The 23703-nt window shown below is 38.6% G+C and overlaps 1 protein-coding gene across 1 annotated transcript in view; it reads left to right on the plus strand.

Moving 5' to 3' along the window:
• Window positions 1–433: 433 nt before the first annotated feature.
• The window catches only part of LOC115222527 (protein HIRA), an 83436-nt gene continuing 60166 nt past the window's right edge, over window positions 434–23703 (plus strand). The window contains exons 1-7 of the mRNA XM_029792781.2: window positions 434–850; window positions 8992–9054; window positions 17240–17350; window positions 18775–18865; window positions 19803–19897; window positions 21793–21888; window positions 23227–23309. Coding sequence (XP_029648641.1) covers window positions 814–850; window positions 8992–9054; window positions 17240–17350; window positions 18775–18865; window positions 19803–19897; window positions 21793–21888; window positions 23227–23309 — 576 coding nt within the window. The 5' untranslated portion in view covers window positions 434–813. The remainder of the gene's footprint in view (window positions 851–8991; window positions 9055–17239; window positions 17351–18774; window positions 18866–19802; window positions 19898–21792; window positions 21889–23226; window positions 23310–23703) is intronic.

Consider the following 23703-nt stretch of genomic DNA (forward strand, 5'->3'; position numbering starts at 1 on the left):
GAGAAACGATTATAAACGATGATTATAGATATTTATAGTTACGCGGCTTCCAGTTCTTCATTTTTTTTTTGTTCATTGACGACATTGAACCTACACTTTCTTACATGAAACAAACTAAAATACGAAAACATCAACTAAGAACATAAGGCATTATTCCTCCGAACTTCCGTTCTTTTCATTCTCCCCCTTCGACCTCAATCTCTCTGCCTTTCTTAATTTTCCAACCCCAATGTTATGTCTATTAAATTCTAATACCCGCTACTCTACGTTCCCTCTCTTTATCTTTCCTTCCTTTCTATCTCTCTCCTCCTCCGTCTTTCACTTTTCTCTTCTTTTCCCGCCCGCTTGTCAATATCTCCTCCTCCTTATCTTTCTGTTTCTTTTTCTTTGTTTCTTTTTTTTCCTTTCCTTCTCCACTCTTCCTTATCTCTCACGCACCTTTCACTCCTTCTACTCTCTCTTCCTTTTCCTCTTTCAATCTTTGTATCTGTGTTCCTTCCTCACTCTTCCCTATTACACCACACCTTCTCTGTATCACACTCTTTCTCTCTCTGTCCTTACCCACCTCCCAGTGACACTTTCTGTGTATATCTGTGAAAATGGCGGCAGCTCAGTAAAAACAACAACTTCCCGTGCTGGTGTAGAACGGATCTGGGGGAAACAGATCAGCGGCGAAAACGAGCGGAAACTCCTTACAACAATATATAAACGCCGAAAGCAATAATATTAACAATTTCACAGATTAATTGTTAACGTTTATAATATATTTTAATGTAGATTTCCCCTATAGAAGGTATTAAAATAAGATAGAAAATGAGGCTTCTGAAACCAAGCTGGGTAACATTGGATGGTAGGTTACAAACAAATTATTCTATATACATCTGTGATATTTAATTATATAGAGAGACTTTTGTTTATTACGTTGTTTGTTCATATTACTCCATATCTTTGTTTCTCTTGTCTTCTACTCTTTCAGTCAGATTTTTTCCCCTTTTGAAATCCTCATTTATTTTCTTCATGTCTCTAATTGAAAATAGAACATTTTTTTTAAAAATAGTACAATTTAAAAAAAAAATTATTTATATACATGATATATCCTTACCTGTATACTTCGTGAAGAACACTATTTATGAATTTGTGGACCTTATGTTTTGCTTTGTTGATCGTTTGTTATATGTTTCACAAGTAAATTATATCTGACGTTTTCAATTAATCTTATTGTATGTAGACGACCTTTTGTTGTCAAGGATTTTCTGATCTTAAATTTGGATATTGTTTTCGGAAAATATTTAAACCACGTGGTAGGGAAGGGTGTATTTATTTACAATTAATTTATAACTAAACGAGATAACTTTTAAAATATGTTTATTTTGTTAGTCGAATCTGATGCTGTCCCATATGAGAACAGGGCATATTCCCATTTCATGAGTAAAGTTCCTCAACAAGCCACCCGGTGTCCAATGATGTTCAGCTTGTCCTGTCTCTTTCTCCCACTCTCGTAGACATGGATCATTTGTCTATTTGAACTTACGAAGTAACCATGTCACATTATTGAAGAAATATTACTTCACAGTAATGATAAATTTTCGACCATCCCAATAGAATTCTTATTTGAAAAAATGCATTTATCAAATATGAAAATTCAAGTGAATCTTCATATTTGATAGATGCATTTTTGAAATTTCAAATTTTTACATTTCCAACATTTTTTTTTATCTACTCCTTAGCTCTATGTAGGATACTAACATGTTGCAATTAAAAAAAATAATAAATTATTAAATAAGCCTAACAAACAAAGAAAAATGAGAGTATTGATTTGGTTTCAATATCAATTTCGTAAGTTCGATGTTTTGATTGGTAATAAGATAAACTTATTCACATATTCGGAATGCTTTGTATAATGGTTGCCTGGAATCAAACAGCAAATGTTTCCGCTATTTATTAAATATAAATATTTGAGTTTTGTTTTCTTTGACTGACTTTGCAACTGTTTATTGTGATCAAGGGAAATGTTAAACTTAAGCAACATTTAGCAGTAATTAAAACTTCATCTGCTAACCTTGGTTCATTGTTAATTGCTGCTCCTCATTTATGCTCTACCAATTATGAAACGATTGTTTTTATTTTTTACTTTTTTTTTTGCACGAGCATTTTTATTTCTTTGTTGCAAATCAAATATTAATAAAGTTTTCTTGAGTCTATCAAGAATTGATTAAAGAAGCCGAATTGACAGTCAATTTGTTAAATTCATTAAAGCGAATTAAAATAAAATTGGATGCAACCAGCATTAATATTAGCCTGGATCCAACTTGTCTTTGGCGGCTCAAAAAGAGCGCTACAATTAATTGTTCACCCGACAATTGAAACGAAAGTAAAGAACGCCCCAACTTCTACCTAGACATAAATATATAGATCCTATTTTATGTTATAACATTATTAAATAGTTTGCTCTTAAGGCGATTCTCGATTGGGGCAAAGCCTGTTCTTTGAGATAAAAGTAAATAAGCGATGTAATCGATCATTGTATTGTTTGCTATATCGCACCTGGAGAAATGAAAGACAAAGACGGACGATGATTGTGGTGTGATTTATCTCCATTAGGTGTGTGTGTGGGAATAACGATTCTTATTTTGTGGTTATATGTATTGTTTATGTGTGTATGTATATTATAGAAATAAATGTATATGTCAAATGATGAATTGCAAAAGAACAGGATGGCATAATCCTTTTCATTAGCTTTTGGCACTTCATTAGAGTTGGGTGCTTGTACAGCATTGCGTCCTCAGAACCATTTAATGTATATACATTTATATGTAGGGGTATACTGGCATGGGTTGATAAATTTGATGGTAACTTGTTCTGGGCACCAGCAAAACTTTTCAACATATCTGTATTGAAATCTCCAGCAAAAAGCTTGTCTGCAGGCTACATGTCTGTTGTCTCTTGGATCAGTGCCGCAGGGCTGCTTCGAGCTTCAATATTATGTTATGGCATGGTCTCTAGGACTGATAAACAATGGATACGCAAGTTTTATTGTAATCGCAGACAGGCTACCTGCAAAATAACCTTATATACAGGAGCATTATTCACAATATACCCAAGAAATACATTGTCTCAGCTGTTCAGAAAGTTACCTAGAAGTAGGCAATAGTTTTCGTCACCGACGTAATGGAATTACTAATTGTGGATAGATACTCTGAAATTGTAATAACTAGAGTAAGAACAGGTTGAAAAAAAAGTTCAAGGAACTGTTAGCTCTGCTAGCAGCTAACAGCCTTTCTCTCAGAATGAAAGGTAGATTGTATGATGCTTGAGTTATAAGGGTACCAGACCTGGGCTCTGAATGCAGAGGATTTGTGTTGATTAGAAAGAACCATAAGTGAACATGCTTTGTTAGATGTGTAATGTCAGTGTGTGAAGGCACATGGCTCAGTGCTTAGAACGTTGGTCTCACAATCACGACATAGTGAGTTTGATTCCTGGACCAGGCTTGAACAAGACACTTTATTTCACATTGCTCCAGTTCACTTGGCTGTAGAAATAAGTTGCAACGTCACTAGTGCCAAGCTATATCAGACTGCCTTTCCCTTGGATAACATGAGTGGCATGGAGAGAGGAGGCTGTACAACACAGTAGAAATTACCTGAGAGAAAGCCTGTGTAAGAGGCATTCAGATAGTTGCCCAAGGTGCCACGCAGTGGGACTGAACCCGAAACCATGTGGTTTGGAAGCAAGCTTCTTACCACACAGCCACTCATGCGCCTATATATATATATATATATCATCATCATCATCATCGTTTAACGTCCGTTCTCCATACTAGCATGGGTTGGACGGTTCGACCGGGGATCTGGGAAGCCAGAAGGCTGCACCAGGCTCCAGTCTTATCTGGCAATGTTTCTACAGCTGGATGCCCTTCCTAACGCCAACCACTCCGTAAGTGTAGTGGGTGCTTTTTACGTGCCACCTGCACAGGTGCCAGGCGAGGCTGGCAACGGCCACAATCGGATTGGTGTATTTTATGTGCCACCGGCACGGAAGCCAGTCGAGGCGGTGCTGGCATCGGCCACGAGTCGGATAGTGCTTTTTACGTACCACCAGACCAGGGATCCTGGCTGGTTCAATTCGATATATATATATATATATATATATATATATACATATGTACATACATACACACACATGCATTTTATGCATTTGGACACACATACACATTATCATCATTGCTTAACATCTTTTTTTTTTGTTGGCATGAATTGAACAATTTGACTGGATCTGATTAGTTGGAAGATTGCATCATTCCCCACTGTATATTTTGGCATGCTTTTCATGGCTTGATGTACTTCCTAAAGCCAGCCACTCTATAGTACTGGGTATAATGATTCTGGTGTGGGGTTGATGAGAGAGGGTGGTAGCAGTAGAAAGGGTAATTGGATAAACACTATTAGAGGAGACAATTTAAAGGGAAGTAGAAAGAGAAGAGACTATGTGTAAAAGGCTACAAGATTATCCCGTATAAGGGTAAATATAGATCAGTGTTTCTCAACCAGTTTTACCTATGGACCCCTTTGATTCCAATTTTACTTGGATGGATCCTCCTAGCTATTCAATGTTAAAAAAATTAATTTATTTTTATAATTAAATAATATTAGGAATTGTATTAAAAAAATTTGTTAAAATGTTCTGTGAAATATAAGAAATTTATTGCAGATAAAAACAAAATTTCATATGGACCCTTGTTGAGAATTTCTTGTATAGATAGATATGAGAAAAGGGAATATGGAACAAAGTAAAAAATAGAAGTATTGTGGCTCCAGAATGCATTAGCACTGACAGGGTCACTAAGACAAATATCCTTTGGGAAGAGAGGGCATTGGAAGTGGTGACCTTGTATCAAGTGATGAAAGGTTAGAGTGTTTGACAGAAGGATAGAAATAGGTATGTTGCTCTAGAGGAGATATGTGATTACCCAGTCAGAGTGTGAGAGAGAGAGAGATCAAGAATGTGGACAGAAAACGGTTTATTACTGTAGAAGAGATACATGCTAAACCAGTAAGAGAGTGAATGATCAAGAGTGAGAGTGGGGGAGAGATGGTAAAGTGCCAGGGCATATCCTCTAGGAATGGGGATCAGAATATAAATGGATTAGTAGAGTGAGAGAGAAATAGATAGTGGTGAAGTGCCAGGGCATATCCTCAAGGTACAGCGATGAGAATATAAGTAGGATGGTAGAGTATTGTCATGGGTGCATGAGTTAGGAGCAGGGACTTCACATGAATGTGAAGAGTGTGGGCTGACTAAAGTCATGTACATGAATCCCACATGTAGTACTCAGTTGAGCAATTGACTTGAACCTTCAACTTCATTATCATTATCATTTAACTAACGTTCGTTGTCCATGCTGGCATAGGTTGGATGGTTTGACTGGGCTGGCATGCTGGAAGGCTGCACCAGACTCCAGTTTTATTTGGCATGGTTTTCTATGGCAGGATTCTGTTCCTAATGCCAACCACTCTGAGAGTGTAATGGGTGCTTTTATGTACCACCGGCACACTGGGGTGCATTTATGTGACACTTGCATGACACCAGTAACTGCCACGACTGCAATTTTGCTCGGCTTGATGGATCTTCTTCCCAAGCACAACATCATGCCAAAGGTCTTGGTCATTGCCTCTGTGAAGCCCAACACTTGAAAAGAACTCAGCTACTTTGCTTCTGTTAGGTCCAATGCTTGAAAGGAACTCATCCACTTTGCCTCCATCAGGTCCAACATTCAAGAGGTATTCAGTTACTTTGCCTCTGCAAGGCCCAACACTAGAAAGGTACTCAACCACTTTGCCTCCATGTGGCCCAACATTCAAAAAATGTTCTTTACATGACACAGGTGCACTTGGCTTGACAGGTCCTCTCAAGCTCAGTACACTGCCAAAGGTCTCGGTCACTAGTCTTTGCCTCTGTGAGGCTCAAAGTTCGAAGATCATGCTTCACCACCTCATCCCATGTCTTCCTGGTCTACCTCAAGTTCTCTCCAAAGTTAGAGATCAGCACTTCTTTACACAGTTGTCCTTGTCCATATGCATCACACGACCATACCAGTGCAGTCATCTCTCTTGCACACCACATCTGATTCCTCTTATGCCTAACTTTTCTCTCAAGATACTTGCACTCTGCCGAACATGCACACTGACATTGTACATTCAGCAAAGCATACTGGCTTCATTTCTTTCAAGCCTATGCATGTCCTTGGCTGTCATAGCTCATGTTTCACTGCCATGTTTCACAGGCATCAATCTGCCTTTCATTCTGAGAGAGAAGCCCTTTGTTGCCAGCAGGGGTAGGAGCTCTCCAAACTTTGTCCAACCTAATCTTATTCTCACAGCTATGCTCTCGGAGCATCCACCTCCACTACTAACTTGGTCACCTAGGTAACGGAAGCTTTCTACTTCCTCTAGCTTGCCCCCCTGGTAGTTGATGGAGTCTATTTTCTGCACATTTTCAATGTTTATTGTACCTGTGCACCTTCCACATACAAATGTTAGTTTCCCTGTTAACCTTCCTCTGATGTTGCTGCACCTTTTATATGTCCAAAGCTTACACTGGGTGCATCTTCTGGAGTTTCTACCTGCACCTCTTCTACAGATTGAGCAGGTCCATCTGTCTGAAGGGATATGTGATTTCTCTGCCTTCCTACTCACTATGACTTTGGTTTTTGCTAGGTTAACTCTAAGGCCCTTTGATTCTAGACCTTGTTTCCATACCTGGAACTTCTTCTCTAGCTCAGGTAGTGAGTCATATATAAGAGCAAGGTTATTAGCAAAGAGGAGCTCCCAGGGGCAGCCTACCATGAATTCCTCTGCTATTGCCTGGAGCACTATGATGAGCAAGAGGGGGCTGAGCACTAATCCTTGGTGAACTCCTACTGTACCCTGAATTCTTTGCTGTACTCTAAGTCAACAAAAGCGAAGTACAGAGGTTTATCTTTGGCTAGGTATTTCTCCTGCAGTTGCCTCGCCAAAAATATAGCATCAGTGGTGCTTCTACCTAGCACAAAACCAAACTGCATCTGATCTAGATTAACTCTCTCCTTAATTAGTTGGGCTATGGCTTTCTCTGTAACTTTCATTATCTGATCCAACAATTTGATACCTCTGTAATTATTTCTATCTAAGGCATCACCTTTACCTTTGTAGCAGTTGACTATGGTGCTGCTACACCAGTTGTTGGGTATGGCTCCTTCATGAAACTTCTGATTTACAATACATGTGACTAGATATTTAGTCACATGGCCAGATATTTAGAGCATCTCAGCAGTGATTCCTGATGGGCCATGAGCTTTCCCTGTCTTCATATCTCTAAGTGCTTTATCTACCAGGTACTGTCGATTCAGGTAGCTGGTCTCTCAATTGGGTCAATGTTTGGCAGACTCTTCTTCTCTCATTCATTCTCCAGGTTCAGCAGTCTTTCATAATGGCATCTCCAAGCCTCTTTCTTTGCAGACTCATTAAAAGCAAGTGCCCTATCATCCATGTGGACACATTCTTCTCCTATGACATCACAATTTTCTCTCACACACTGCCTAGCAATCTGAAATACTTCAGTTCTTTGGTTCTCACAATGCTGAACATTAGCAAACTTCTTTTCTGCTTCTCCCTTGGCTAGATATACCTGTCTCCTAGCTTCCCTTCTGGCTATCTGATACAGTTAACTGCTGCTCCCACTCTTCCAGGCCTGTTTCTTTGCTCTAAAGGCCCTGTCTACAATATTGTTCCTCCACCATATTACCCTAGCTCTGGAAGGGATTTTGCACCAGTCACAGATTTGATCTGTGGCACTCAGCAAGCTGTCTCGCAGGAATTCCCAGTTGCCCTCTATGTTTGTAGCTCCTCCTCCCTCTCATCAAATTTCTCAATTACGATGTCCCTAATTCTCTGATCATATGAAGGGTCTTTATAGTGTTTAATTGAACCTCATAGTGTCTAATTTCAAGGTCTCTGTTCCTGGAATCTAAGCATATTTCATGCGTGGTTTCTAAGTCACAAATGGGATGAAGCATGGTTGAAGAAAGATTAAGGCAGAATAAAGGGTTATATTATCTAGATAAGAGTGGATGTGTAGAAGGAAGAGTGTGAAAGACAGAACTGAACCCTGTTGCAATTTGATGGGAACTTACTGATCCAAGAGATAGGTGATGGGTAGAGCCTGTAGGCAGGACATTTTGATAAAAGATTTATATATATCAGCCATGGTCAAATCATTTGCAGATGTCTAGGTCAACAATTTTGCTTTCATTCACATTCTCTAAAGTGAGTATAGACTGATGAGGGGCATAAGAGAGTGGGTCATCAGTGGATTTGGCTCTGTAGAAACAGTACTGTTGGTAACTGAGGATAGACAGAAGTATTCAAGGATATGGATGTCTCCAACATCTGCAATAAGATGATAGCTGACTGAATTAGAAGGTTACCTTTCTTTGGAATGGTTCACACTTAAATATTTCCAGATATGTCCCTGTAGAGAGTGAGAGATTAAAGATTTAATGAATGTAGGAACAGGTTGCAGGGTAGTGTTTGAGTGTTATGGAAAGACTATTGTCAGAGCCTGTGGTTTTGCTTATTTCTGCCTCTGGAGTGTGTGTGTGTGTAAGGCTGAAAAGTAGAAAGGGGGTAGATTTGGAGGAGGTTGGTGAAGGATGAATTGTATGGAATTGAATGCAAAGATTGTAGCTTTCTCCATGAAGGTACTGTTTATAGACCTATTTTTATCGAGAAATGGAGGTAAAGAGAACTCTGTAATGTTGGTGAAAATTCTCTTGGCAAGGGACCTGAAAAATCAGTTGCAGTTTGGAAGGTGGGAAAACTCCGACAGTTCATTTCTTGTAGCAAGTGATGTTTCAGTATTATACCTTAATGTTTTCAAAAGCTCAGCAATGGTTTGTAGCTTTGATCCTTTTGTTATTTTAAAGTTTAATTTCTACCATATTTTTACTTTCAGATAAACCAATATTTTCTATTGATATTCATCCAGATGGGTCTCGATTTGCCACAGGTGGTCAAGGTTAGTGTTCTTTATTATTCCATGGTCACTAAGTCTTTTGCTTTGGCTCTTTAGTACATACATCTGTAAACTTTAGTAATATATATGTATATATATATTGATATACAACTATAAACAAGAGCAAAAGAGAAAAAATTTCTATGCCAGTATGTTGAGAATAGACGTTAAATCATCAATCACCACATTACAATATATATTCGCTAAGAATACATGTGCTGAAATTGGGGAAGGCAAGCTAACAGAATTCTGTTAGCTTGCCTTCCTTGTCGTGGCATTTTAAATGTTAACTTTATCAAGGCTAATTTATTAAAGCTAATATATAAATATAGTATATATAAGCACAAAACAGTATGTATGTGTAAAAATGTATGGATGAAGTCTTTAAGGTTTAAGATTCAAATCAAAAAGGTGAAATAATATGGTTTACTAGTTGAAATGTAGAATTAGTTCCGCTGATCGTGAGAATCAAATGTTGATCGCTTCGCTAAAAACTGACTATTGTAAGTGCAGGTGCTGTGGGTTATTTCCTTGGGTGTTTAAATAAAATATATTAGTTATATGTAGTAGATATAAGAATCCCTTCTAGGGGCCGTATTATTGATGTTTTGCAACAATCTAAGTATGTTACGAGGTTTCCAGACATGAGTTTTACTCACATGTCGAGTTTCATCCTAATCGATAAAACAATGTAGGAGGAGTTAGCTAACAACACAAGCAAACACACCCACAGACAGAATTTCTGTAGTAGATTTATGTATCTATATATTTTCTATTTTCTCTCCTGTTTATTTCTGTGTTCCTTTCAGTCAAAGAGTGTAGGCTTGTAACGTAAAAAACTTTCTCACTTCCCGAGCGTGAAACTAATACATCTGTTTGTTGTTTTTTTGTCTTTTATTTTTTTTGTATATTCTCACTATATATATATATATATATATATATATATATACGTAATGAGATAAAAAAATCAAGGCTGTGTAGATATTAGAATATTTATAGATATATAAGGTCTTACAGCTGTTTCCAGGATATTTATTAATTATATCCCTTCATCGGAGATGGTGTGAGAGGATGGTTAAGTATTAGTTAATTTAGATAGGATACAAAATTGAGAGTGAGGTGGAGGAAAGAAAATAGATGTGAGATATGTAAGGATATTGAATTTGTAGATCCATTTTTTAGGCAGAATGGTATATATGTAAGATTCCAATACCTTATGAGAAAAATCCAACAGTATTTAAAATTGTTCATTCCAAGTATAGAGTTTATACACAATGTAAGATTCCAATACCTTAAATACTGTTGGATCTTACTCATATGATATTGGAATCTTACATTGTGTATAAACTCTATACTTGGAATGAACAATTTTAAATACTGTTGGATTTTTCTCATAAGGTATTGGAATCTTGCATATATACCATTCTGCCTAAAAAAATGAATCTACAAATTCAATATCCCTACATATCTCACATCTATTTTCTTTCCTCCACCTTACTCTCTATTTTGTATCCTATCTAAATTAACTATTACTTAACCATCCTTTCACACCGTCTCTGATGAAGGGATATAATAAATATCCTGGAAACAGCTGTAAGACATTCTATCTATAAATGTTCTAATATCTACACAGCCTTGGCTTTTTATCTCATTACGAAAAAACTTCTTATATACACACGCTGACATATGACCAATGTTGAACCCCTTATTCACAAAATCACTGAACCTGGAACTTAATTATGGTCTGTCTATAGCACTTATTCAGCATTACCTGACACCTTTGGGTCTCAATGACACCATTACCTCTTATAACCTCAACTATATATATATATATATATTGTTTCAGCTCAGAGCCGCAGCCCTGCTGATGCACTGCCCTTTTTGCTACACTGTTATTACTGAGAGACTCCTCCAATATGTCGAACCTGGTGAATAATGGAGTTTGATATAGCTACTCTCATTTGCACCTCTTGCCTTGATGTAGGTTCATCTGCGATTATCGACAGGAAGCGGTCCAGCTTTGATATAAAAACGCCTACATCTACTTTGTGCAGGTTCCTCAGGCTCTTTAGGAGAATATTAAAAAGCTGTGAGCTCATGAAACCCAGGCTGTTGCAGTAACTGGTTCTAAAATGAGATATCGTTGCTGGGATCTTTGGCACTATGCAGTGTCGTCCTGTTCTGGCATTGGTGTAGCTTTCAATGCCAAAATTTTGCATGGTTCCTTCCAGGATCTTCCAGATGTATATTACTGCATACCTCTCCCGCCTTCTCTCCAGGGAGTAGAGTTTTGGCTGTTTCAGCCTTTCCCAGTGGCTGAGCAGTTGCAAAGGGACAATCTTCTTTGTGAATCTTCTCTGGATTGCTTCAAGGTCTGCTGTTAATTTCACACTGTTGGGTGACCATAGCTGTGAGCAGTAATCCAGGTGGCTGAGGACAAATGTCCTCCGGAGGACCATCATGGTTTCCTTATCTCTGGTTCTGAATGTTCTCAGGATCCATCCAGCCAGTTGTCTGCACTTTGTCGCCATTAGTGCACTTGGAAAGAGGTATCATCACTCATATCAATACCCAGGTCCATCAATGATTTAGGCTCTGGGATTGAAATTCCCTGTGGATCAGTGTACCCTGTAAGTTTCATATTAAGTTTTGGACACAGGTAGTGCAGGGCTAGGAATTTTTCAGCATTAAACTGCATATTATTATCCTCAGCCCATCTGTAAATTGAGTCCAACTCCTGCTGCAGATGTGCAACATTGCTGGGGTTCTGTATTTACTGTGAGACTTTCGTATTGTCTGCGTAGCTTGCAAGGGCGGCTATCCGGGTTCTTGAGGGCGTATCTGAGAGGGCCACTATAAAATGCAGTGGTCCCAAGAGAGTGCCTTGTGGAACACCGCTCACTATTTGTGTTTTCATAGAGGTGGCTCCATTAGCCACTACTGCCTAACTACTATCTTTCAAAAAGTCAGGTAACCACTCTCCAAGTTTTCCAGCTATGCTGAGATCACGCAGTTTGTGGCATATCATACCATGATTCACCTTGTCAAAAGCTTTTGCAAAATTAAGGTATATTACGTCCACATTTATGTTGATTGAGTAACTGCCTCAACACCCAGTCATAATGTTGTAAGAGCTGGGTCAGGCAGCTCCTACCTGGTCGAAAACCATGCTGGGTATCACTCAGCCTTTCCCACTAGCTGAGCAGTTGCAAAGAGAAGTTATTTTCTTCAAGGAATGCGATTAGTTTCCCTGTGACTATCCGTTCCATGACTTTGCTGATGTGTGAAGTTAGAGAGATAGGCCTATAGTTTTTGGCATCTGCTCTGCTTCCCCCTTTATGGATTGGGCATATTATTCCCTCCTTTAGCTTGCTTGGCAGTCTGCCATTTGCAAGAAAGCTCTGGAAGAGAATCTGGAGGGGTTTTGCTAGGGCATGCTTACATGATTTGAGGAGGATTGCTGGGAAACCATCAGGACCAGCAGTTGAGTTATATATATACATAGAGGAATACAAAAAAAATGGGACAAGAGTGCAAAACATCCAGACAAATGATACAAAAAAGGGACAAGAAAAAACAAAGACGAGTTGTTCAGAGTTTTCTTTCTTCAGTCAAGTTCCAGATTATTGTTGCAATTTTGGCTTGTTATACTTGAGATTGCTCCAATCTGGCCAACCCCAAGGAAAAACTAAGCTAAGAGCACTAGATTCCTTGGAAGAAAGCAGCGAATGTATACAAAAACAAGGATGGGAAAAAAAAAAACGGGGAAATGGTATACAAATGCAAATAACAGGACATTAACAACAGGGATGAAAGTCATCCTCTACGGAATTTGAACTCAGAACGTAAAGATGGACAAAATGCCAATAAATATTTTGTCCGGGTTACTAACTATTCTACTGTCTTGCTACCTCCTCTTGTCCTATTAATTCTTTCTACTCTAGGCACAAGACCTGAAATTAGGGTTGGGGCAGAGGCTAGTTTTTTGCATTGATCCCAATGCTGAACTGATACTTATTTCACCAACCCTAAAAAGATGAAAGACAAAATTGACTTCGGGTGAATCCGAAATCAGAACGTAATGAGGCTAAGTATTTTGTTAGACGTGCTAACTCGTGCCAGCTTGTTTTGCCCTACTAACTCTTTCTACTATAGACACAAGGCTTGAAATTTGGGGAGGATGTGCAGAGGATAGTTGATTACGTTGATCCCAGTGCTCAACTGGTACTTATTTCATCGACCCAGAAAGGACAAAAAGCAAAGCCGACATTGGTGGAATCTAAACTCAGAACATAAAAACATAAAGTCGCTAAGTATTCTGCCAACTTACTTCCTTCTCTTGTCCTATTAATTCTTTCTATTTTAGGCACAAGGCCTAAAATTAGGAAGGGAAAAGGCTAGTCTTTCGATTAAGGACGAATTAAATTAAGCTGATGTGTATGGAAGTGAAGCCTTACAGCAAAGACATAAGAAATGACAGGTATAGGAGAAATATAGATGTGCACAGATGGTAGTTGTAGCTTAGTTTTTCCTTGGGCTGGCCAGATTGGAGCAGTCTTGAATATAACCAGCCAAAATTGCAAAGATAATCTGGAACTCGACTGAGGAAACAAAGCTCCGAGATAGATAAACATGCCCACACTACTTTTTTCTGCTGTTACAGCAGAATTTTGTTGTTTCCCCCTTGTTTCAAGGGGGAAACTGCTAAAAACATGAATTTGTCACCAATTTTTTGAAACTATGTTTCATGGCCTGTTTTCGGTCGATGTGGGATTGGAAAATATAATAAACCTCAAAATTTTGCTTCAAGGCATAGAAAGGAGTATGGGGGAGGAGAGCGGTAAAGCTATAGAGGCGTTACATGTGCTTGCTACAAAGGCAGACGATAAAATGTCTAACAAGGCTATACAGGTGGAAAAGTCTAAAGTTAATTTTGCAAGTGCAGTAACTCACTCCAGTAAAAATTTTCACATAAATAAGGACGAATTTTAAAAAATGTCAAGGTTTATTGCAAAAGGAAGGTGAAAATGTGAAGTTGCTCCCTTTGATTGAATTAATCAACACGACAGAGAGAAAAACACTGTTATACAAGACTTACCACGTCAAAAATTAAAAAATCGACTTTGTGACAAGGGAAGCCATAGAGAAATGCTTGAGGCCGATATGGTAAGAAACAAGTTATATAGCAAGGGATAGTCGCTTTAGTACTGTGGAGGTGCGTTTCCCTAGCGAAGAAAAAGCCAGGGAACATTTGACAACGACATTGAAGTCCGAAGAGGTAGTTCTCCTGCTGACTTACTTAGGAAGGAGAACTTCAAAAGTCAGGGTCGGCCTTGCTGGTAGCCGTTATCCTCATGGGCAGAGAGGAAAAAAATTACCATTCTGCGGGCGAAGAGATACCATCACATGAACTGGGTTGGACAGGCCTTAGAGCTGGTGATTCAAGCAAACCCCATCAATTTGGAAGAAATGCTCAGCTCAATTTTAATTGGGGAAGATACCAGCCTGATGTTGGTAGTCAAGGGGCAAAAGCCGAGGTGTTATAAATGTGGCGAGAAAGGCCACATAAGGTTGAATTGCAAGAAAGAAAAAGTCAAAGAAAACGCAGCAGAAAAGGCAAGCACGCCACCAAAGGAAACAATCACACTGCTAGAAATAGTATGTGTTGAGTGCACAAAATACTGAAGAGCAGCCGACAATGCAAGAAAACAACAACAACAACAACCAGGCGTGGGTCACCGTGGAACCATCAAAGTGAAGATGGAATCGGAAAGATCCCCCTTCTTCAGATACACAGGACTATTCACAGAGAGACAAGCACGCACGCCCACACCCACAAATACAGCTGCAAACACACATACACTGAAAAAAAGCACACACACGCACACCTCCACAATTGCCTAATAAAAAAAAGATAAACAACTTCACGGCGATAAACAAAAATAACAAACTCCTTTTAATGAAGTCGGTGAAAAAATATATTGCAGCGGAATTAAACAGTACAATTCCTGCAAACGTCGAGTTTTATATCATCGACAGCACAGACTGTTTTGAACTAAATATATTGCGGAGGACATCGGCCCACTACAGATGAACTTTTCAAGCCATTTGTACAGGCAATTCTCTAAAAAAATGACCTTGCAAACCACAACATCTACAGACAGAAAATTGGAGGGTGAAACTACACCCCCTCTCCCATTAAAACAGTAAATTTTAAACATACAATTTATTTTTCACGTACTCGTTTAAACTTGGTTGTTTAAATGTATGTGGCCTGGGGTCAGTTTGGAAGCAAGGCTGCCTCCTTGATGACCATGTTTCATATCATTTGGACGTAGTTGTAATTACTGAATCCAGACTGAGTGGGCTGCAGTCTTTTTCACCCCTCCTAAACAGCTACAAGAGATATGTTTCTCCCTGTCGGCCAGGAGGGGGTCGCAGTGCTAGTCAGGAAAGACCTGGATTTAGAGATTAGAACTGTCTTTATAGATCTGGTCGTTTTGGATGTGACGCACAGAAGTGGTAAAGGTTTTAGGCTGGTTGTTGTCATCTATGTTCCCTGTGAAGGAAGAGCTGGACAGTACGACTACTTCAGAAGCCTAGAGAATTCTCTAGGCATGTCAAACATGTTAGTATTGCTTGGCGACTTTAACACAATCTGCTATGTTGGCTTGAGACAGAATAGGAGGGGATACCCTTGCCTCAACGATCTGCTAAGTTGTTTCCAGTTGGCAGATCGATTCCAACTGGACCACCCAGACGTTCCAGCATGGACCTGGGCAAAAAAAAATGGGTCGTCCAGATCTTATAGAGATAGAATCATTACTAGAAGGAAAGAGGTCATTATTGGACTGCGAAGCCTACAGAAACCAGATTAGACAATTAGTAATGAGGGCATTTAGTGGATCCATTATCAACAACAAATGGTGGTACACCCTCAAAAGAGCCATCAAATTTGAGCTGATTAGGTTTAGCAAAAAATTAGCTAGTACTAGAAACAAAGTAGAAAAGGGACTAGTTAAGGCAGTAGATGAGGCAATGAGGTCAGGCGGTGCATCCAATGTGTTAGCAGTGAGGTTGGCACTCAACCAACATGTCAAAGGTAAACCCGGAGGGTGCATTGTCAGGGCTAAGATCTGTGCATTGAGACAGGAAGGGATCAACGCGGCAAGATGGGCTGAGTGGTAGAGAGCCAGTGTGGCAACAACTCAACCATTCGATCTTTGATGGACCCACATGGTTGATCAGTAAACGAACCCAAGGAGATTTTCACGATCATTTCGCCCAGCTATTCAGGAAGAGTGGTGGACTGGTGCGCAGGGAGAAGCTCACAGAGTTCATGGCCGGTTCACGAGCTCTATGGTAGCATGCCAGAATTGTTTGGGTACCTACTTGCATGCGTGTACACCAACTGGCAGCAGAATGGGAGAATTCTCAAGTCTGTGAGCTGAGGAGTCGTGGTGCAGTTAAGAAAGGACCCAAACAAGGGGGATTTAATTGATAATTTTTGGCTCATCACTTTGCTTAATGCAGAGTTGAAGATTTTGGCCAAGGTTTAGCAAAAAGGTTGTCATGGGTGGACTTGTTGGCGAGACACAAACATGCACCATCCTTGGCAGGACTGTCCACGACAATCTCCACTTTCTACACTAGGCCTTAGAAAGGGTAAATACGATTCCTGGCAAGAGTGGGGCTATGGTCCATGTAGACCGATCGAAAGCATTTGGTTAGGGTAGACCATTAGTATCTGGCGGTGGTCCTTGCAGTGGCTGGCTTCGGCCTGACCTTCAGTGGATGGATCAACACTTTATACAGCGACATTGAATTGCTATTTCGGGCGAATAGTTTCTTTTTGGAGCTGTTCTGCATCAAACGATTGGTACGTCAAGGGTGCCCTCTGTCTCGGCTTCTCTACATTTTGGCCCTCAAGCCAATGCTGAGGCTGTTATAAAATGAATGAATACAGAGTTATATTTTATAAAATGAATTGTCAACAGTCTTCCTAAGATTTTTACAAAGTTGTTCCATTTATTTTTATCTGATATTAACTAAAATCCAATTGACCAATACTGCACCACAGGATTTTCTGGTGATGTAATGTATGTTTGCTTTATTTACCATTTGGATGTAGGAAATAACCTGTAAATTCCTCAGAGTTTATCTTTTTATCACCGATTTCTCACTATAGGTGATGATTGCGGTAAAGTTGTTATTTGGAACATGGCACCAGTTAGAGATGAAATATCTGAAAAAAATGATGCTGTACCAAAAATATTATGTCAAATGGATAATCACTTAGGTGAGTACAGTATTGTTTTCAACAAGTACACCTACCTATAACCCACTTTTGTACCTCTATTGCTATTCTCTTTCATATTCATTTTGTACTTTGAGGGTATGGCTTCACCATATCTCCCCCCCCCCCAAGTCGTGTGTTCACTTCATCAGAAAGCCACCTGTTCCTCTCCCTCTATCATACTTACATATCCTTTAATACTATGTCCCACTCAGTTGAAGGGTCTTATGAGTATTTGATGATCTAGCAGTGCTGGTTCCATGAGAAAAGCAACCAGGACCCACTGAAGTGCTTGGTGTTAGGAAAGGCATCTGGCTGTAGAAACCATGCTAGAGTAGACATTGAAGCTCAGCGCAGCACTCTGGCTCATTATTTCATGTTGAATCATCCACCCTATGTTAACATGGTAAAAGGGACATTAAATGACGATGATATTATTGACAGACTTGTTTTTTTAGAAGTTATTAATTTCTATTGTAGATACAACACCACACATATTTAGGCAGGATGCGTTGATTTAAATGGTTCTCATATTTGACCGGATCTCATTTTCTAGATTTTGGTGAGATTTGAATTCCCAGTATGTGTATGTATATATATATATAGGCGCAGGAGTGGCTGTGTGGTAAGTAGCTTGCTAACCAACCACATGGTTCCGGGTTCAGTCCCACTGCGTGGCATCTTGGGCAAGTGTCTTCTGCTATAGCCCCAGGCCGACCAATGCCTTGTGAGTGGATTTGGTAGACGGAAGCCTGTCGTATATATGTATATATATATATATATATATATGTGTGTGTATGTGTTTGTGTGTCTGTGTTTGTCCCCCTAGCATTGCTTGACAACCGATGCTGGTGTGTTTACGTCTCCGTCACTTAGCGGTTTGGCAAAAGAGGCCGATAGAATAAGTACTGGGCTTACAAAGAATAAGTCCCGGGGTCGATTTGCTCAACTAAAAGGCGGTGCTCCAGCATGGCCGCAGTCAAATGACTGAAACAAGTAAAAGAGTATATATATATATATATATATATATATATATATATATATATATGTGGTTCTCTACCAATTGTCATCCAACTGCCTTTAACTTTTACATTGATACTAACAAAGATTTATCGTCAGCTATTAAGCTTAGCTGAAAACACTATCTTAGTTTTCTGGTGGATAAATTTGAAATAGATATTTTTTCAGTTTTGATGTTTTCCTGCTTGCATGAGTATTTGATCCTTTGCCTGTCCCAGATGTGGCTGGTTTGAATGTTAAAGAATTAAGGGACTCTGATATATTACTATAAATGCTGCATCAAATGAATGAATACAGTTATATTTTATAAAATGAATTATCAAATATGTTTGAATGTAACATTAGTAAAACCACATGTGATAATAGATCTGTTTCCAATAATCCAGTTTTAAAAATATTTTCTACAGGTTGTGTTAACTGTGTCCGTTGGTCTCATAATGGCCGACATTTAGCTTCTGGTGCAGATGACAAATTAGTTATGATCTGGCAAACAAGCAGGTAAGTAAAGTGGGTTGGAAGTATATATTTATTTGTTGCATTTTGATTGATGTTTATGTTGTATGGCAGCTTCAGTATTTATTGACATTTCATTTATGGTAGACGAAACTGATTTGGGATGAAGACCTGTTGGTGTCTACAATAAACACACCTCTAAAAAAAAAAGAGTTTCATTGTTGAAAGATTGAGATGCAGGAAATAATAGATTAAAATTTTTTTTTTATCTAAACTGCCATGAGAATGAAGATTAAATGAGTAACACAAATTCATCTCTGTTTTGACAGATTAGATGAAAATATACCAAAAACCTTGGTGTTTGGTTTAAGAACTACTTGGAGATTTGTTGATGAAGGTGACTTAATCTCATCTGATATACTGATGCCTTGGTTCTGTTATTGTTTAGCTCAAAATCAAGCCTGATTTAGCAGACTTAAGGTCAAAGGTATATGTACTGTAACAATTATAAGTGCAGGTGTGGCTGTGTGGTAAGAAGCTTGCTTCCCAATCCACATGACTCCAGGTTCAGTCTCACTGCATAGCACCTTCAGCAATCAAAGCCTTGCAAGTAGATTTGGTAGACGGAAACTGAAAGAAGCCCATCGTAAATATGTGTGTATGTGATACATTCAACTATAAAATTCTTCAAAGTAGTGCCTCAGCATGGCTGCAGTCTAATGACTGAAACAAGTGAAAGATAAAAGATTATGTTGTTTTAGTTGTGTGTAAGATTATAATATAAAATGTGTCCTTTCCTTATTTATAATCATGTGGCAGATAGGAAGATTTGACTACTAGAGGCTCTCCTTTATTGTATTTCTTCATGGTATTCTCTCATATTTTGGAATCAAATCACATTCTCTAAAGTCATTTGTTTCTGTCGAGTCTTTTTTAAAAAATGGTCATTTTACTGGATTTTTTTTTTTTATATCTGCAACAGGTATGGTGGCCCATCAACAGTGTTTGGAAGTGGAGGAAAAATGGTAAATATTGAACAGTGGAGGCCAGTATTTACACTTCGAGGACATTCTGGAGGTATGTCTGATGTTTTAGATTTTTAAAAATCTAACTAAATTACTGCCTTTCTATAACTTGAAAAATGAAGCCTTTAGTCATAACATCTTCAAGAAGTAATGAAAATATATGTTGTATCAACTACTACTACTAATTCTGCTGCTGCTGCTGCTGATGATGATGATGACGACGACAAGAACAAAAAGCATGGTACTGTAGGCTGCAGGCATTCCAACAAAACTGAAGTTAATAATAATAATAATAATAATAATACTTGGCTTCCTCTCATATCTATTTAGCACTGTCCTCTGTTTTATGTTGAAATGTTTTCGATTGCTATTAGCATTGTTGCTCCACTATTTTGGTGGGATATCCTAACAACTGGTATAAACTCTTTTAATAGTAAAATTTTCCCTGAAGTGACCAGCATGGTAACTGGGCTCTTATTTTTATTCAAGATCTGCTGACAACCATACCTGACTAGCTATATCACCATCATGCTCATTTAATGTCCATGTTCCATGCTGACATGGGTAGGATGATTTGACAGGAGCTGGTAAGCCAGAAGACTACACCCAACTTCACTGTCTGTTTGGGCATGGTTTCTATGGCAAGATGCCCTTCCTAATATATAAGCCAGTAGAGTGGAATCATTTAAAAAGTTTTAAAAAATGATGCAAAGCACATTGTGACCAGCAATGTATAACATCTGATAGGCTGATTAAGTGATATACATGTATACACACACACTTTTACCATTTTGAAAATCAACATGTTTTCAACGGCTTTTCTTATAAGATTGACAAAGGAAATTGAGTGTAACCCTAGGCGTTAAGAGCTGCTGCTGAGAATTAAGGTGGTCTACACCAAAATTCGAAATCGTATAAGGCTATATACGCTAGGGACTTAACTCTCTTCGTCAGTCATTAAGTATAGTGCTTTGGTGACTTTGGAGTTAATTTAACTCTTATTTTAGCATAAACGGTGCTAGTCTGCACCCACCATTACTTTTGTGACCCCTATTAATTTTACCTTTAGGTTCTAATTGCTAATAAGCCACCCTTTTAATTTGTTGTTTACATGCAAATATATGTGTATCTAGTAACATTTATTGATGTTAATGTCAGCTAATGTTATAGAATGTATCCTGAGTATTTAAAATAGATGGCTAAAAATGAAAACACACTTTTCTACAATAAAGTTAGTAGCTATGCTAATGATTCTTTTCTCTTTGTGTGTATGTGTATATACTCTCTTTACTTGTTTCAGTCATTTGACTGCAGCCATGCTGGAGCACCGCCTTTAATCGAACAACTCGACCCCGGGACTTATTCTTTTGTAAGCCCAGTACTTATTCTATCGGTCTCTTTTGCCGAACCGCTAAGTAACGGGGACATATACACACCAGCATCGGTTGTCAAGCAATGTGAGGGAGACAAACACAGACACACATGCATAGATATATATATACAACGGGCTTCTTTTCAGTTTCCGTCTACCAAATCCACTCACAAGGCTTTGGTCGGCCCGAGGCTATAGTAGAAGACACTTGCCCAAGGTGCCATACAGTAGGACTGAACCCGGAACCATGTGGTTGGTAAACAATTATTATCATCATCAAAGTGGCAAGCTAGCAGATCTGTTTGCACATCAGACAAAATGCTTAATGGTATTAATTATTCCTACTCTTTAGATTCCAGTTCAGATACTGCTGTGGTCAATTTTGCCATTCATCTTTTCAGGGTTGATAGAATAAGTACCAGTTAAGCACTGGGGTTGATGTAATCAACTTACCCCCCCCACACACACACACACTAAAATCGCTGGTCTTGCATCAAAATTTGAAAGAATTATGATTATCATCATCAACAGCAGCACATACAGGTTCTTAATTTTGATTGTTTTATAATTTATAGATGTACTTGACTTGGCTTGGTCACCACATGATGCCTGGTTAGCCACATGTAGTGTTGACAACACTGTTGTTGTATGGAATGCTGTAAAATTTCCAGGTAAATAAACTTTTTAAAATTTATCTTAAGATATGTATATTCAGCATTGATTTCCTTTGCAAAAGACTATCTTCAGAGGCTTCCACCTCTAAGCGAAAAAAAAAAAAATGAGTTGGCAGAATTGCTAAAACATTCTTTAGCTTCATAGCTCTCTATTCAAATTCCTTATGAACAGGTAATTTTGCCTGTTGAGTTTGTAAACAAATACAAATAAATGCTAGCTTTGACTAAATCACTTACACCACTTTAGCTACAGAAACTGGTTATAAGCAAAGGATTTTTCTTCTTAATGTAATCATCACTGCCATCATTATTATTACTGCTTAATTAGGCTGTGAGCTTGTAGAATCGTTAGCATGCTGGGAAGCATTACATCTCTCTTTACATACCGATTTCAAATTCTACCGAGGTCATTTTCCTTTTCATCCTTTTGTGATTGACAAAGTAAGTACCAGTTGAACGCCGGGGTTGATGTAATTGAGTTACCCCTCTCCTGAAATTGCTGGTCTTGTGCCAAAATTTGAATCCATTATTGCTACTGTTTAATGTCCACTTTTCCATATAGGAAATGGATTACGTGAAACTTCTTGAGACTGATTTTCTATATCCAGATGCTCGTTCTTTTCCCAACATTCACCAAATAAGGTCTTATTACCTCTAATTCTTAAAACAATGAACAGCTCAATGGCTGGCCCATATTTCACAGCAGATTGCAGACAGATACCATTGTATAGATATTGGCTTTTTTGTTTTTATGTACTGCACAATGTAAAGACAACAGGAAGACAAACACACATATTTCAACCATGGACATATGGTCCTATTTTTATTTGTTATCCAATGTTAAGCCAAGTGAAATCATAGTCACGGCCAATGCCAATGTTGTGTAACTGGCATGTATAAAGCACCCTTTGAACTTTGGGCCTCACATTGGCAGTGACAAGTGAGCAATATAGAGAAGACCTGTTAAGACAGCTGAGATCATAGTTGTGGCCGATGCCAGTGTTACATAACTGGTACCTGTGCCAGTGGAATGTAAAAAGCATCCACTACACTCCTGGAGTGGTTGGCATTAGGGAGGGCATCAAGCTGTAGAGACCAGATTGTACCTGGTGTGGCTCCCCAGCTTACCAGTTTTCAGTCAAACTGTCCAATCCATACTAGTATGGAAAACCGACATTAAATGATGATGATGTGGTTTTCCTTTTTTATGAACCTTAAAGTTCAGTTATTTCTAGCACCTCAAGTTATCATAAGTATTATTTTTTCATTGGCTCATAGCTTTATTATCATTACTTTCTAAATAGCTTACTTCTATCATTCTTTTTCTTTTTTCAGAACAGATCTGTGTTTTAAAAGGTCACTCTGGTTTGGTGAAAGGTGTTACCTGGGATCCAGTTGGAAAATATCTTGCATCCCAAGTAAGAATATTATATATTTTGTCAGACCAACATGCATTTTTCACAAACATACACATCCATATCTGTATGCACAGCAACTTGTGCACAAGCATGTATGTATGTATGTATGTGTGTGTGTGTATGTATGGATGCATGCATGCATGCATCATTTAAATGTCCACTGTCCATTCTTACTTGAACCAGACAGAATTTGTTATGGTATATTTTCTATGGCCAGAATCCCTTCCTGTTGCCTATAATAGAAGACACTTGCCCAAGGTGCCATGCAGTGAGACTGAACCTGAGGACACATAGTTCAGATGTAAGCTTCTTAACTATTTGGCTATGCCTGGTGGGTGTACAAATGGAATAAAAAGTACTTAGTACATACAGGTGAGTTTGTTTGTTGCCTGAC

The sequence above is a fragment of the Octopus sinensis genome, linkage group LG20 (genome assembly GCF_006345805.1).
Source record: "Octopus sinensis linkage group LG20, ASM634580v1, whole genome shotgun sequence".
Taxonomy (NCBI): Eukaryota; Metazoa; Mollusca; class Cephalopoda; order Octopoda; family Octopodidae; genus Octopus; species Octopus sinensis.